Genomic DNA, 15412 nt, shown 5'->3' with positions numbered 1-15412 from the left:
CTTCGGAGTGAGAAGGGCAGAATATAAATTCTTCAAATAAATGCATACATACATATTTTGTCAGCCTGCCAACCAAAAAAATAAGGTAGGGATGCAAATCTTGTATTGCTACAAAGGTTCGATTGTTTATTTGCTTGAAGGAATTATTCTTATATTAGGTTTTGGCTCAAGTTCTTCCCAGTCAAAAGAGTCAAAAGAGCAATAGTGTCTTGTTAACATGGAAGGCCGAGCTGGGTGAAAAGCTGTGAGCAAGGCAATAGTGTCACACTCTGAACTCTCACTCACTTCCACAGCACTTGACGTTGAAATACCTGCCTGCAGACATGGAACAGCAGTACCTTGAAGTATATGCTAAAACTATGAAAGATGAACTAAGTATTTCCCTGATGGAAAAGCATACAAATGAATTGGTCTGGATGGCCCTCATAAGAAAAGGTGAGTGGAATCCCTAATTAGGGACTTCACCACATTAAGCTGGGAAGTCCCTAATTAATTTTGGCCCATCTCTCTAGTTAGACTAATAAAATGAAGTTCAACAGTGACAAATGCAAGATACTCCACTTAGGCAGAAAAAATGAAATGCAAAGATACAGAATGAAGGATGTGTGGCTCGTGAACAGTACATGTGAAAAAGATCTTGGAATCCTCATGGACAATAAGTTAAACATGAGCCAACAATGTGGTGCGGTGGCAAAAAAAAAGCCAATGGGATTTTGGCCTGCATCAATAGGAGCATAGTGTCTAGATCCAGGGAAGTTACACTGCTCCTTTATTCTACCTTGGACAGACCACACCTGGAATACTGTGTCCAATTCTAGGCACCACAATTGAAGAGAGATATTGGCAAGCTGGAATGTGCCCAGAGGAGGGAAACTAAAATGATCAAGGGTCTGGAGAACAAGCCCTATGAGGAGCAGCTTAAAGAGCTGGGCATGTTTAGCCTGAACAAGAGAAGGCTGAGAGGAGACATGATAGCCATGTATAATACATGAGAGGCAGTCATAAGGAGGAGGGAGCACACTTGTTTTCTGCTTCCTTGGAGACTAGGATGCAGTGGAACAATAGCTTCAAACTACAAGAAAGGAGATTCCATCTGAACATTAGGAAGAACTTCCTGACTGTGAGAGCCGTTCAGCAGTGGAACTCTCTACTCCGGAGTATGGTGGAGGCTCCTTCTTTGGAAACTTTTAAACAGAGGCTGGATGGCCATCTGTCAGGGGTGTTTAGAATGCAATTTTCCTGCTTCTTGGCAGAGGGTTGGACTGGATGGCCCATGAGGTCTCTTCCACTCTATGATTCTAGGAGAGGAGAGTTGTGTCTGACTCCACATTGGTTTACTTTTCCAGTGTACTCAGCTTTTTTTGCAGACATTAGGCCCCACTCACCATTCCTCTGAGGTTTTTTTTCTTAAAGATACCTCAGTTTGTCCCTTTGGGATGCTGTCGAGGGGGGAAGAAAGAAGGATTCGGTATTTTAGTGTCATTTCTGGCATGTGAGAAGGGGGACAAACTCTGCAACTTAGCTGTATGTGTTCTGGGAACAAAGTTGCATATACACTGTATAATACTTTCATAATCATATACAACCAAATTACTAGGGGATACTTCCATCATTGCATAATGGCAGTCAGACCTTGAAGCCGAAAGGTTATTCAATGCTAATTAAGTTCACCAATTGCTCCTAATAAGTGGGGGGCGCATCTACAGTGTAGGGCCCCATCTACACTGCCATATACTCCAGCTTCCGAATTCCAAAGATCTGGATACTTGCATCATTGCATAATGGCAGTCAGGCTTTGAAGCTGCAAGGCTATTCAGTGATAATCAAGGTCACCAATTGCATTATTCCCGCTTGCCTCTGATAAGTGGGGCCCCCATCTACTCTGCCATATACTCCTGCTTCTGAATCCCAAAGATCTGGATACTTGCATCATTGCATAATGGCAGTCAAGCTTTGAAGCTGCAAGGCTATTCAGTTCTATTCAAAGTCACCAATTTCTACATTCTAACTTCCCAGAAAGGATGCCTGCCACTGGGGGGATAATGCTTCTGGAACATGGCCAGGCAGCCCTGAAAGGTGTTAAAGTTTAACTGAACTCAGTGGAGATTATTTCCAAGGCTTTAAAAAAAGAAATTATTTGGCAAAGACCAAGGAAGTGACGGTGACAGAACTCTTCCTAACCGGGGTGGGTGTTTTAGCTCCTCCCATAACTTCCCCTCCCACATTTTCAACTGGGAGCAACAATTGCTACTTCATTAGAAATCTGGTTAAAAAAACAACAACCGGAGAGTTAAGAAAAATCAATTTCTTCACCTCATCTTGATATGTTGAAAAACACTGCTGTCCCCTACGTTTGAAAGACCAAAAAACTACACTTTAACCCAAACTAATGTAGTAAGCCCAGTGGATGCCCAGATTTTAAGTGCAGAATGTAGTAGGCTTTAACTAATGTGGTGAAGTCCTACGTGGGTTCTAAGTGTGGGATTTAAGGTTCAGAAAACTGTGTCACTCAAATTATCTCTCCGACTGTCTTCTTTTCCTGTTTTCCAGACGACTTGAAGTCTACTATTTTGCCTCCCATAGAAGGTGAGGAAGATTCTGTGAACATGTCTGGTGCTTGAAGATGCAAAATGTGTGTTCATGAGGGACTCACATCAGCCTAGGAGCCCAAGGTCAATTACAGCCTTAATTTGGTCCTAGAAGTAGGAGCAAGATCACACATTAAGTGATCATAGCAACATGCTCCACCCATGGAATTGCATATGTTCATTGTAGCCTTGATTTGGTCCTGGAAAGTATGATCAAGATCCTATATCAAGTGATCAGCGGTGACTGGGAGGGCCTTTGCCCAATTAAAGCTTGTGCGGCAGCTGCACCCATATCTCGTGAAGTCTGACTTGGCCATGATGGTCCATGCCCTAGTTACCTCCAGGTTGGATTACTGTAACTCACTCTACGTGGGGCTGCCTTTGAAGATGGCCAGAAACTGCAACTGTTCAAACAGCTCCATTGGCTGCCAGTAAGTCCCAATACAAAGTGCAGGTAATCACCTACAAAGCCCTAAACGGTTCGAGACCTGCCTAACTTCGCGAGCGCATCTTCCCCTATGAACCAGCACATACTCTAAGATCCTCTGGGGAGGCTCTCCTTTCGCTCCCACCACCGTCTCAGGTGCGGTTGGTGGGGACGAGGGAGAGGGCCTTCTCAGTGGTGGCCCCTTGGCTTTGGAACTCCCTCCCCAGGGAGATCAGGCAGGCCCCCACTCTCTCCATTTTTCACAAGGAATTAAAAACTTGGTTGTTTCGTTGTGCTTTCAACTAGGTGGTTCACTAGAGAATTATCCTGACCTTATCTAAGTTTCTGCACTTTAGTTGGCCTCTTTTCTTTACTTATGACACTTTAATGGCCAAGGGCATTATCCTGGCAACCCAGCCACTGACTATTTCACCTTCCCTGAGCTCTACCAAGGTTTCATTGCACTTACTTTGAGCCTGAACCCTGCTTCAAATGGTTGGCCAGCCAGGGTGTTGTTTTTATGATGGCAATTGATTTTAATCTTTTATTATCTGTTGTTGTTTATTGTATTTTACTATGTCGGTTTTAACTTGTAATCCTTGGGCTTGTCCCTTTGTAAGCTGCCCCAAGTCCCTTCAGGGAGATGGAGGCGGGGTATAAAAATAAAGTTATATTATATATTATATATATCATGGCTTGTGTTCCCCTCCACCCTACTAGCTATCAAGACACATCAGTGGCCACCACAATGGTGCCTTACTGGAGAGGAAGGAGGAGGTGGCAGTTGGATCAGAAGACCATAGCTGTGACATTGTAGCAATCTCAGGCCCCTTCTACACTGTCCTTTTATCCCAGGATTATTTGTTTATCTCAGATTATATTCAAAGCATATAATCTGGGTTCGGATCCTGGGATATAAGGACAGTTTAAAAGGGGCCTCAGACTATAATTCTGTGTGTGTTTGAGAAGGAAGGGGCAGTTCCATCTATTTTGACTTTTTTATTTAAATTCTCCTTTCTAACTATAACTTTGAAACCCACAGATTCCGCTTGTAATCGGTGCTGTACCTAAAACCCATGCTCTTCCACAACCGGGATTAAAGCTCTGCTGACTGCTCTTCCGTATCCCACCAATAGTAGTTTGCAATATAGCCTTTTTAGTTCTCAAATGATGCCTGTGCAATAGAAGACCATTGTCCTCATTTTCTAGACCACAAATACATATTTTCTTATTTTAACATCTACATTTTATACATCAAAAGCAAATTGTAGATCGAACTGTTGATGGTTTGGTAGTGAAGACTGAATTCTGTGCAGCTAAGGCTGGGTCTACACTGACATATAATTCATATTATCAAAGCAGAGAATCCAGATGAACCAGATTCTGTGAGTCTACACTGCCATATAATCCAGTTCAAAGCAGATAATCTGGATTTTATATGGCAGTGTAGGCCCCATCTATATTGCCATATAAAATCCACATTATCTGCTTTATAGAAGGGGCTGTATATCCAGATTAAGTTAATTGCATGATGTTGATTCAGCATTCAGGGTTTCCAAGTGCTTATCTTAATTAAAATAATTTGTTTTCTTTTCTTTTCAGTGTTTACATGTATTGATAGGTCACTTAATATATGAAACCCCAACTTTGCTGAATGATAAGAGTCCAACAGTGGGCTGTTTTAATTACATGTTAAAACAGCCCATGGGCTACATATGAATATAACAGAGATGGACAATCATCAGTCCGATGCCATCAAGCTATAAATCTTATTTTCATGACAATTGGCTACCCCATCTAGGACTGGTGGGAACTGCAGTTTGATAAAAACCCATGGAAGCACACTTTGTCTAAACCTGTTCCAGATGAATTGGTTCATATCTTGTCATTTTTTAAATCATATATGTCAGGTTATTCCCCTGAGGAACCTGGGGGGCCTTCCACACAGCCCTATATCCCAGAATATCAAGGGAGAAAATCCCACATTATCTGAGTGTGGACTCAGATAACCCAGTTCAAAGCAGATATTATGGAATTTTCTGCCTTGATATTCTGGGATATAGGGCTGTGTGGAAAAGCCCTGGGAGGGCTGTATTAGTTGCAATGTCCCTCCAGGGGGGGAAATGGAAATTCCTTTGAGGAAAAAGGGCTGCTCCCATGCCTAAAAATATCTAGGATAGAGAGATTCTGATAAACATGTAGGAGGCAGTTTGCACATTTAAAGGCAATTTTTAATACAAAATAATCTTTGGTGTCACTGTGACTACACTGATTAATGCAGTTTAAACACACAGTTGCTGTTTCTTCCTTTTCCAGGTGCTGCTGCTTGCAGGCCAACCCACAGACCAATCAATGTTGGTGCAAATCCAGAGACAGAAGGTGAGTCCCTCTTTCTATTCTAGGCTCTCTTAATCCCTCCAATTTTCTGGAAATCAGAGTTGCTTGGTGGCAGAGCTAAGTATCCAACAAGTGGTCACTTTACCTTTTCCCTAGCTCTAAGATGTCACAGCATTATATGTGATTAATTTTTATGCATTCTTTCTTTCCCTCCCTTCGTGCAGAGGAACATCTGCCTGATGCACCAGGGATGCACTTCGTTGAGCGGCACCGAGAGGAGCTGATAAGGCGGACCACCAATGTAGAGGGAGTCTTGGATATGCTTTATGGGGCTGTCCTGGATAATGAGCAATACCAAAAAATCCTCTTCATGAAGACCTCCCAGGATAAAATGCGGGAGCTCTACATGCTCCTGCCAAGCTGGAACCGCTTTTGCAAGGATCGTCTTTATGAGGCATTGAAGGTCAAGCAGAAGTATCTTATTGAGGACCTTGAAGATGGCAAGAGATGATGAAATGATGCCAGAAGACATACACCTGTACAGTGTGACTTCTCTGCTCTTGTTCTTAAATATATTTGACACCAGTCCCAAATCCTGCAAATCTTACAAAGCAGCAGTGACTGTCTTCTCCTTGATGACCCTGAAAGGCGATGAAACCACAAAGCAGACAAGGCACTATCCCCCATAAATTAAAAAAAAAAAACCTCTAAAATCATCACAGTAAATAAAGAACACTTGTTTCCAGGCAAGAAACAATCGGGGCCAGCTAATCACCTCCCAACAAAAGATTCCCCCAGGCAGTTAGAAGCCACATTGAAACTGCTAGGCCATTAAATGCTAATCGAGGTGGCCAATTGAAACATTAACACCTACCTCAAACAGACAAGAGTTCTTTCTCCCACCCTGGACATATAAAGATATATAAACTTCACTTGCCTAATTTCTAACATACCTCATAACTTCTGAGAATACCTGCCATAGATTTGGGCAAAACATCAGGAGAGAATGCTTCTGGAACATGGTCATATAGCCCAGAAAGGTCACAATAACCCACCCACCAGGTTGTTTGTGATAATGTGCTTTCAGGTTACTTCCCATTGACCGGAAGGCCAACCCAACCCATCACTGAGGTTTCTTTCTTAGCCAGGTTTTTTGGGAAAGGAGTTGATCTTTGCCTCCATCAGAGACTGAGAGAGTGTGACATGGGGTTGTAGTTTTACAAGGTCTTTCGCCTTCCCTGCCAAAGAGTACAGGAGCCTGACCAAACTGCAACTCCCAGGATTCAATTGCGTTGAGCCATTGTATTCATTCAGCAGTGTAGAGCCACATGGAGTCCAATAGGCAAACCACTGTGCTGTTTCTCTCTTCAGCCTCCTCTAAATATAGCCTCATATAATATGTATATTTATTTATTTACCATACTTGTATCCCACCTCCCAAGGGGACTCAAGGCGGCCTTACAAAGGCAACAATTCAATGACGCATGTATACATACATCAACAACTAACCAACCAATTAAAACATTAACATTAAAACAATTAAAAATCACATAATCCAGGTCATATTCCAGAACCAGTCCGGGTTGTCATTAAATAATCTCTTATTGCCTTGCTCCAATACAGTTATTATAGAAAGGGCCTTCTTAAAATGCTACCTCCCTTTAATAAATGAGGGGAAAGCCTAGGAAGGAAAGTCCCAAAGAATTCTCCTGATGTAACTGAAGCTCGAATTTACTCTTTGGTCCCTTCTACACTGCCATATAATCCAGTTCAAAGCAGATAATCTGGATTTTATATGACAGTGTAGAAGGGGTCTTTATTCCCACTTCTTTATTTGGGAGACACTTCTTTGCAAGAGCTCTCTCTTTGTAGATGACAGGGGGAGAATCATTACTGTAGAATTAATGCAATTTAACATTACTTTAACTGTCAGGGCTCCATGTTAGGGAATCATGGAAGTTGTAGTTTTACAAGAGCAAAATAGTCCCAGACCCTCAGCAAACTACAACTCCCCTGATTTCATAGCATACAGCCCTGGCAGTTATGTTCTTTGACATTCTTTTACATTCAGAGCTAAATTGGCATATGACATATATCACTCTTCACTCTGCTTTGCCCATTGAAAACTGTGATAACTATATCTAAGAAACTAGAGCTAATGCGGTCCATCCAATACAATTTCCTGAATCAGATCTCCAAATGTAATTGCTTCTCAAGCTCGGCTGGCGGGGACGAGAGATAGGGCCTTCTCGGTGGTGGCTCCTCAGCTGTGGAACGCCCTTCCTACGGACATTAGACTAGCACCATCTCTAATGGTATTCCGCAAAAAGGTGAAGACCTGGATGTTTGTGCAGGCGTTTGAGTAATTTAGTGCAATCTGGTAATGGAATATAGGAATGGAACAATGGACGACGAACCTGGACTACGCTTGGATGATGAGAAGATTGGGTACGGTTGTTTTTCGTAATAATTGTGCATTGTAATTGCTTATTGGTAATTTATGGATAATGTGTTAAGTCAATTGTTATATGTTGCATGGAACCACTGCTGTTTCTATTGTTTTTACTGTTTGTGAACCGCTGTGAGTCGCCTTCGGGCTTGAGATACTGCGGTATATAAGCAAAGTAAGTAAGTAAGTAAATAAATAAATGACCCCAAGGAGAAGCCTAAAAACCAAGACAACGGAGACATTTGTATTGTGCTGTGTAGAGAATAGCTATGAGGAAAAGGATAGGGAGAGGGCAAAGGGAAGGCAGACATACTCAGGTACCTATACCTGAAGTTACATAATCTCAGGCCCCTTCCACACAGCGGAATAAAATCCTACATTTTCTCTTTTGAACTGGAATATATCATCATTGTTGTGAAGGGAGAGCCTGGTGCATGAGTTGAACTCCCTTGAAATCTGGCCAAGGGCTAGTGGTCCAAGGAGGTCACTTCCCAGACCATTGGCTAAGAGAGCTTCATAGAACGATAGAGCCAGAAGAGATACCAAGGGCCATCCAGTCCTACCCCTATCATGCAGGAACACATAACACAGTATAACACTATTTTTTTTCCTGGGTTATAAATGTCATTTCCTAATTGGTTATCAAAAAAAATGGGAAAAGTTTATTAAACTGCAAAAAAAAAAACTGTTTTTGCGGGACACCCTGCAGCATATTTTGCTCTAGTTGTTCAATGAATATCTCATAGAGTCTCAACCAATTCAACATAATTTGTGGCAGTTTCTGGAGTATAACAACTACTTTCAAAGTAAGTACCACACCGTTAAACAGGAACACTTTAAACCCAGAACATTTTTTTTCAAATTTTGTTACATATTGTATTGAGAATTCTGATAACACTTCCAGTATCCGTGGAGTTTTTCAAAATTAAAACTTATAAAACATACTTAAGATCAACTTTGAGTCAAGAGTTCTTGAGTGGACTAGTACCTTGGCCATTGAAAATGACTTGTTGGATGAAACGGAAACAGATTTACTAGTACACGAGTTTTCAGAATTGAAAGCCAGAAAAGCCTATGTTGCCACACCCATTGCAATGGTCCAGACTGGCGTGGCACTTCTGAAGGACTTGAGTTTGCTTCCTTAAAAAGGAGGTGTCTATTCTCCTCGGGCTGCGTTCTCCAAAACAAAACTAATTGACAGACTCAACAAGCATGGAATTGAGTTCTGTTATTAGCAAGCCCAAAGTCTGAAAAATATTCTGAAGAGACAGCATGGCCAGGAAAACTTTGTGTAGTACTTGTAGACCAAAAATAACAACAAAAACTTAAAATTGTTGCTAAGTTTAATAAAATATTTGCATTCTTTAAAAAATGTTAATTTGTGTTAATTCTATGTAATGTAACTATATAAACATAATGCTGTAAGTAAACTTTTGGTTTTTAAGGTAATTCTTTTATTCACCTCTACCTCCTACCTTTTATTTTTCAGTGATTAGTTTGGGGGGGGGGGGGGGTGGCAAAATACTGTTTGCTTACACTTGAAAATTACCTCGGGCCGGCCCTGCACACAGAACACCCATGCTTTGACGGGACTCGCTAGCACGAGCCTCCCTCCAGCCTTGCACGCTCTCCCTCGGCTGCACATGCGCACCACACTGCTATGCGCAGAGCACACCTGCTCTCCCCTTCCTGATTGGAGTCTCAGAAACAGCCCTCCCCTAGGCTGAGAGGCCAGCCAATCACAGAGAGGAGGGATTTTGGTGGGAGGATTCGCCATCTGTTTCCAAATAGGAAGAGAATGCCAGGAGGAGAGATCTTCAGCCTTCTCTGCCAAAGGGGTTTCTAAGACCATCAGAAATATATGTTTTCTGGTGGTCTTTTGCAACCCCTCTGAAACCCTTTCACAACCCCCCCCCCCCCCCCGGGCTCCCGACTCCCAGGTTAAGAAATGCTGCTGTAGCTCTTGCTACTTTGTCACACTAGAGAATAAATCCACTTTACATCTAGTTTCCGCCTCCTGCAGAATTCTGAGGCTGTTAAAGGCTCTTCTCTAAACTACAAACCACAGAATTCTACAGGAGGCAGCAACCAGGTTTAACATGGATTCATTCTCTAGTGCAGCATTTCTCAACCTGGGGGTTGGGACTCCTGCGGGGGGGGGGGGGGGGTCGCAAGGAGGTGTCAGAAGGGTTGGCAAAGACCATCAGAAAACACAGTATTTTCTGTTGGTTATGAGGGTTCTGTGTGGGAAGTTTGGTCCAATTCTATCATTGGTAGGGTTCAGAATGTTCTCTGATTGTAGGTGAACTATAAATCCCAGCAACTACAACCCCCAAATGTCAAGGTCTATTTTCCCCAAACTCCACCAGTGTCCACATTTGGGCATACTGATTATCCATGCCAAGTTTGGTCCAGATCCATAATTGTTTGAGTCCACAGTGCTCTCTGGATGTGGGTGAACTGTAATTCCAAAACTCAAGCTCAATGCCCACCAAACCATCCATACCATTTTCTCTTGGTCATAGAAGTTCTGTATGCCAAGTTTGGTTCAATTCCATTGTTGGTGGAGTTCAGAATGGTCTTTGATTGGAGGTGAATTATAAATCCCAGCAACTACAACTCTCAAATGACAAAATCAATCCATGGACTCCACCAGTTTCACAACCTGGGGGTCGGGACCCCTGGGGGGGGGGTCATGACGGGGTGTCAGAGGAGGTTGCCAAAGACCATCAGAAAACACAGTATTTTCTGTTTGTCATGGGGGTTCTGTGTGGGAAGTTTGGCCCAATTATCTCATTGGTGGGGTTCAGAATGCTCTTTGATTGTAAGTGAACTATAAATCCCAGGAATTACAACTGCCAAATATCAAGGTCCATTTTCCCCAAACTCCACCAGCGCTCACATTTGGGCAGATTGAGTATTTGTGCCAACCTTGGTCCAGATCCACCATTGTTTGAGTCTACAGTGCTCTCTGGATGTAGGTGAACTCAAAGTCAATGTTTACCAAACCCTCCCGGTATTTTCTGTTGGTCATGGGAGTTCTGTGTCCCAAGTTTGGTTCAATTCCATCGTTGGTGGAGTTCAGAATGCTCTTTGATTGTAGGTGAACTATAAATCTCAGCAAGTAAAACTTCCAAATGACAACATCAATCCCCCCAACCCACCAGTATTCAAATTTGGGTGTATCGGAGATTAGCGCCAAATTTGGGCCAGTGAATGAAAATACATCCTTCATATAAGGTTTTTACATGACATTCATATCAGTAGCAAAATTACAGTTATGAAGTAGCAACGAAAATAATGTTATGGTTGGGGGTCACCACAACAGGAGGAACTGTATTAAGGGGTCACAGGCATTAGGAAGGTTGAGAAACACTGACCTAGAGGGTATTGGTGCCAAATGTGGTCCAGTGAATGAAAATTCATCCTGCATATCAGATATTTACATTACGATTCATAACAGTAGCAAAACTATAGTTGTGAAGTAACAATGAAAATAATGTTATGGTTGGGAGTCAGCACAACATGAGGAAATGTATGAAGGGGTCGCGGCATGAGGAAGGTTGAGGATCACTGCTCAAGTGTGAGGTGGGTCTTGCAAAAGCTGAGTCCGTGAAAAGTGAGCTCAAGGAGCCTTCATCCTTCAGTAGAGAAGATGCAGCCTTCCTTGGCTTCCCTCCCGAGGAGAGAGAGGACCGTCTTCCAGGCTCAAAGGTGCTGCGGGTGGACGGAGGGTGGCAGGCGGCGACGGGGTGGTTTCGTTGCCGCCTGAGGCCACGTCCGCCCTGCCCTGCCCTGCCCTCGGGAACAGCATTCACGGAAAAGTTAAACCAAGATCTCTGGCACGCCCTTTGGCTCTTTCCCCCACTGGGCGCTTTCCCCCGGGCGAGGCGCTTGTGCGGAGGAGGAAGAGGAGGCGGCGATCCCCTGAAGGCCCCTCAGGACGATGGCCAAGACCCCTGGCGACCCCCAGCCAGGCCCTTCGGACCACAGGAGGGAATGGGAGCCCGTCTTTGTCCAGAGCAAAAGCGTCAAACCCCGGGTCGGGGGACGTCGCGGCCTGCTGCTGGACGCCTTGGCCGACTTGGGGGAGAGCGAGCTCTTGCAATTCGAGCAGGAGGTCCGGCGCTCCCTGGGCGCCCACCGAGTCCGCACCATGGTGCGGAGGGAGGCGCGTGCCCCGTATCTGGCTGATATCCTGCTCCGCTTCCGCCCCGGAGACGCCTCTACAGATCTGGCGATCCGGCTGCTGGAGAAGATCGGCTGCAAGGACCAAGCGGAGAAGCTCCGGAAAAGGATAGAGAAGGGTGAGCAGGGAGGGGAGGGGAGGGGTCACATCGGACCCTCCAAGGCGGTCCGTTACTCTCACTTTGGGCGTTGCAGTCTTCCCAGGTCTTTACGGTTCTCTGCCAAAGAGCGCTAGTGCCTCGCCAAACCACACATCCCAGCAGGATTGCCTAGCTGGAGCACATGCAGACCTGTAGCGGGGGGGGGGGGGGGGAGGTTGAACCCCTAACCCCACCCCCCCCACCCCCGCTACAGGTCTGTTTCAGATTTTTTTTCAGATTTGTTTCAGATTTTTTTAAAAACCTGGTTTACTCATGAATTTTAACTGGTTAACCAAATCCCCATGCTAAATCTATGAGATGAAAAAAAAAGTTAAGAATCCCTCCAGAACTGCAAGCACTATCTCAGGCAAATATTGACAATTTATTCACACTGTTTGGGACCCGTCTACCTGCGTGACCACATCTCTGTGTACGAACCCACACAATCTCTTCGTTCATCTGGAGAGGCCCTACTCAGAATCCCACCTGCATCGCAAGTGCAATTGGCAGGGACGAGGGATAGGGCTTTCTCCGTGGTGGCCCCTCGACTCTGGAACTCTCTCCCTAAGGACACCAGGCAAGCCCCAGCCAGGATAACTGCATGCCCATCCCCCTCCAAACACCTACCCTTTTCACCTGGTCATGCCCAGCACTTTTTAATTTTAATTATTACATTTGGCCCTGCCACAGATTTTAATTGCATCATGGTGTGTTGTTAACCCAGTCCTCCAGGAGATGGTCACGGGGTACAAATAAATATTTATTATTATTATTATTATTATTATTATTATTATTACTGTCATTGTGGGGTGTGTGTATTGAATGTTCTCATTAAGGAGGCCAGACTTGGAGGAGGTGGTTGACAGGGGCGGAGCTGCAGACTATTGAAGGCCGCTCTGCCCCCTGATGCGCTCTTTGCTTCAGCATGAGCTAGGAGGCAGGTTTCAAACCCCACCCCACCCCCGAAAATTTCAACCCCTCCCGAATTTTTTTTCTGGCTACGGCCTTGGGCACATGACAGTTAAAGTGGCTTCAAACTGTGTGGATTCTACAGTAGCAAAGGGCTGTCCAACTTGTTCTCATAGAGGGCCACAGCAGCTTTACTTACATAGGCAATCTCTTGTAGCCCGAGGATGATAGTCCTCCAAGTCCAGTGTCTTGGTGGGTGGATCCTAGGTGGCTGTGGAGCCCTATTCTTGATCCACATGTTCTCCTGCAGTGAGGACATCGGTTTCCAGATGGAAGGCAGTCCTGATCAGGGTTGGCTTTGTCAGAGTATTATATTGATTAGATTGCTGTTTCTCAACCTGGGGGTCGGGACCCCTGTGGGGGTCACGGGGGGGGGGTGTTTCAGAGGGGTCACCAAAGAAAACATTATCTTCTATTGGTCATGGGGGTTCTGTGTGGGAAGTTTGGTTCAATTCTATCATTGGTGGGGTTCAGAATGCTCTTTGGTTGTAGGTGAACTATAAATTTCAGCAACTACAACTCCCAAATGTCAAGGCCTATTTTCCCCAAACTCCACATTTGGGCATATTGAGTATTTGTGCCAAGTTTGGTCCAGATCTATCATTTTTTGAGCCCACAGTGCTCTCGGATGTAGGTGAACTACAATTCCCAAACTCAAGATCAATGTCCATCAGACCCTCCAGGTATTTTCTGTTGGTCATGGCAGTTCTTTGTTCCAAGTTTGGTTCAATTCCATCATTGGTGGAGTTCAAAATGCTCTTTGATTGTAGGTGAGCTATAAATCCCAGCAATTACAACTCCCAAATGACAAAATCAATCCTCTCCACAACCCCACCAGTATTTAAATTTGGTTGTATTAGGGTCAGGGTTGGCTTGACGCACCTTTCTCATGGCATGCTTCTCCCTTTCACCCTCCATTTGTGCCTCTTTGAATTCTGCAGCACTGCTGGTCGCAGCCGACATCCAGTTAGTGTGCTCAAAGGCCAAGGCTTCCCAATTCTCTGTGTCTATGCCACATTTTTTTAAAGGTTGACTTTAAGCCCATCTTTAAATCTTTTCTCCTGTCCATCAACATTATGTTTTCCATTCTTGAGTTCAGAGAATAGTTACTGTTTTGGGAGACGGTGGTTAGGCATCCGGACAACGTGGTCGGTCCGGTGGAGTTGATGGCGGAGGACCATCACTTCAATGCTGGTGATCTTTGCTTCTTCCAGCATGCTGACATTTGTCCGTCTGTCTTCCCAAGAGATTTGCAGGAATTTTTGTAGTTGCGTGTGACATCTGTAGGCAGCCCACGTCTCACAGGCATATAGCAGGGTTGGGAGGACAACAGCTTTATAAACAAGCACCTTAGTCTCCCTACTGATGTCCCCATCCTCAAACACTTTCTGCTTCATTTGGAAGAATGCTGCACTTGCAGAGCTCAGGCGGTGTTGTATTTCAGTGTCAACCTTGACTTTTGTGGAGAGGTGGCTGCCAAGGTAGCGGAAATGGTCAACATTTTCTAATGTTACACCGTTGAGCTGTATTTCTGGCATTGGAGAAGGATTGGCTGATGACTGCTGGAAGAGCACTTTGGTTTTCTCAATGTTCAGTGACAGGCTGAGCTTCTTGTGTGCTTCTGCAAAAGTGTTTAGAGTGGCTTGTGGGTCTTCTTCTGTGTGAAGATGTGTATTTTTATTCCTATAGTTATGTGTTGTTTAGACAATAGTTAATAATGGTAAGTATGTAGAGTTATATTTTGATAGATAATTGGCTTGGCTTGCCTTTAGCTGAGTTGCCATAGCAACAGGGGGCAGAGCCAACTGCCACTTGACTGCGTAGCTGTTTGAAAGTGGGCAGTCTGTAAGCCGGTGAGCTACAGAGAAGACTGATATCTCTAGTGGGAGAATCAGGGAACTAGTCCGTGGCCAAAGAACCACAGAAGTTGATCCTGTGTGGGTGTGGAAATCCAACAAGAATCCTGTAGTGATAGATCTACAGGGGGGACTGATTCTTGGTTAAGAATCAAGGTTTGGCTTGGAGCCAATACTGTTAAATAAGCCACTTAGCTTATTTGTTTTACTAGAACAGTTGTCAAGGAAAGATACATCTGCTTAAAGAAACCTCTTAAAGTCTGTACCTAAAGTTATTCAAGAAACCTTATCAATGTAACCAACTAAGTTTGTGCCTCTAGAGAAGTAACATTGAATCGATTATACCCTGTTATATTTCAATAAACTTGTTACTGTTTTCTTTGCTACCCTTTCTTCTAAGCCAAACAGCCTGCACAAGAAGAAAGGTCAAATCAAGGACCAAATAAGAGCTACGCTAT

The 15412-nt window shown here is 44.2% G+C and overlaps 1 protein-coding gene across 1 annotated transcript; it reads left to right on the top strand.

The window, feature by feature from the left end:
• Nucleotides 1–286: 286 nt before the first annotated feature.
• Nucleotides 287–7535, top strand: LOC137097343 (apoptosis-associated speck-like protein containing a CARD). Its single transcript, XM_067469816.1, has 3 exons — nt 287–435; nt 2551–2586; nt 5577–7535. Exons 1-3 carry the CDS (start codon nt 324–326, stop codon nt 5861–5863), a joined length of 435 nt encoding a protein of 144 aa, XP_067325917.1. The 5' UTR covers nt 287–323; the 3' UTR covers nt 5864–7535.
• The last annotated feature ends 7877 nt before the right edge of the window (nt 7536–15412 follow it).

The sequence above is a fragment of the Anolis sagrei genome, chromosome 6 (assembly GCF_037176765.1).
Source record: "Anolis sagrei isolate rAnoSag1 chromosome 6, rAnoSag1.mat, whole genome shotgun sequence".
Lineage (NCBI taxonomy): Eukaryota > Metazoa > Chordata > Lepidosauria > Squamata > Dactyloidae > Anolis > Anolis sagrei.
This window is presented reverse-complemented; position numbering and strand designations above follow the sequence as displayed.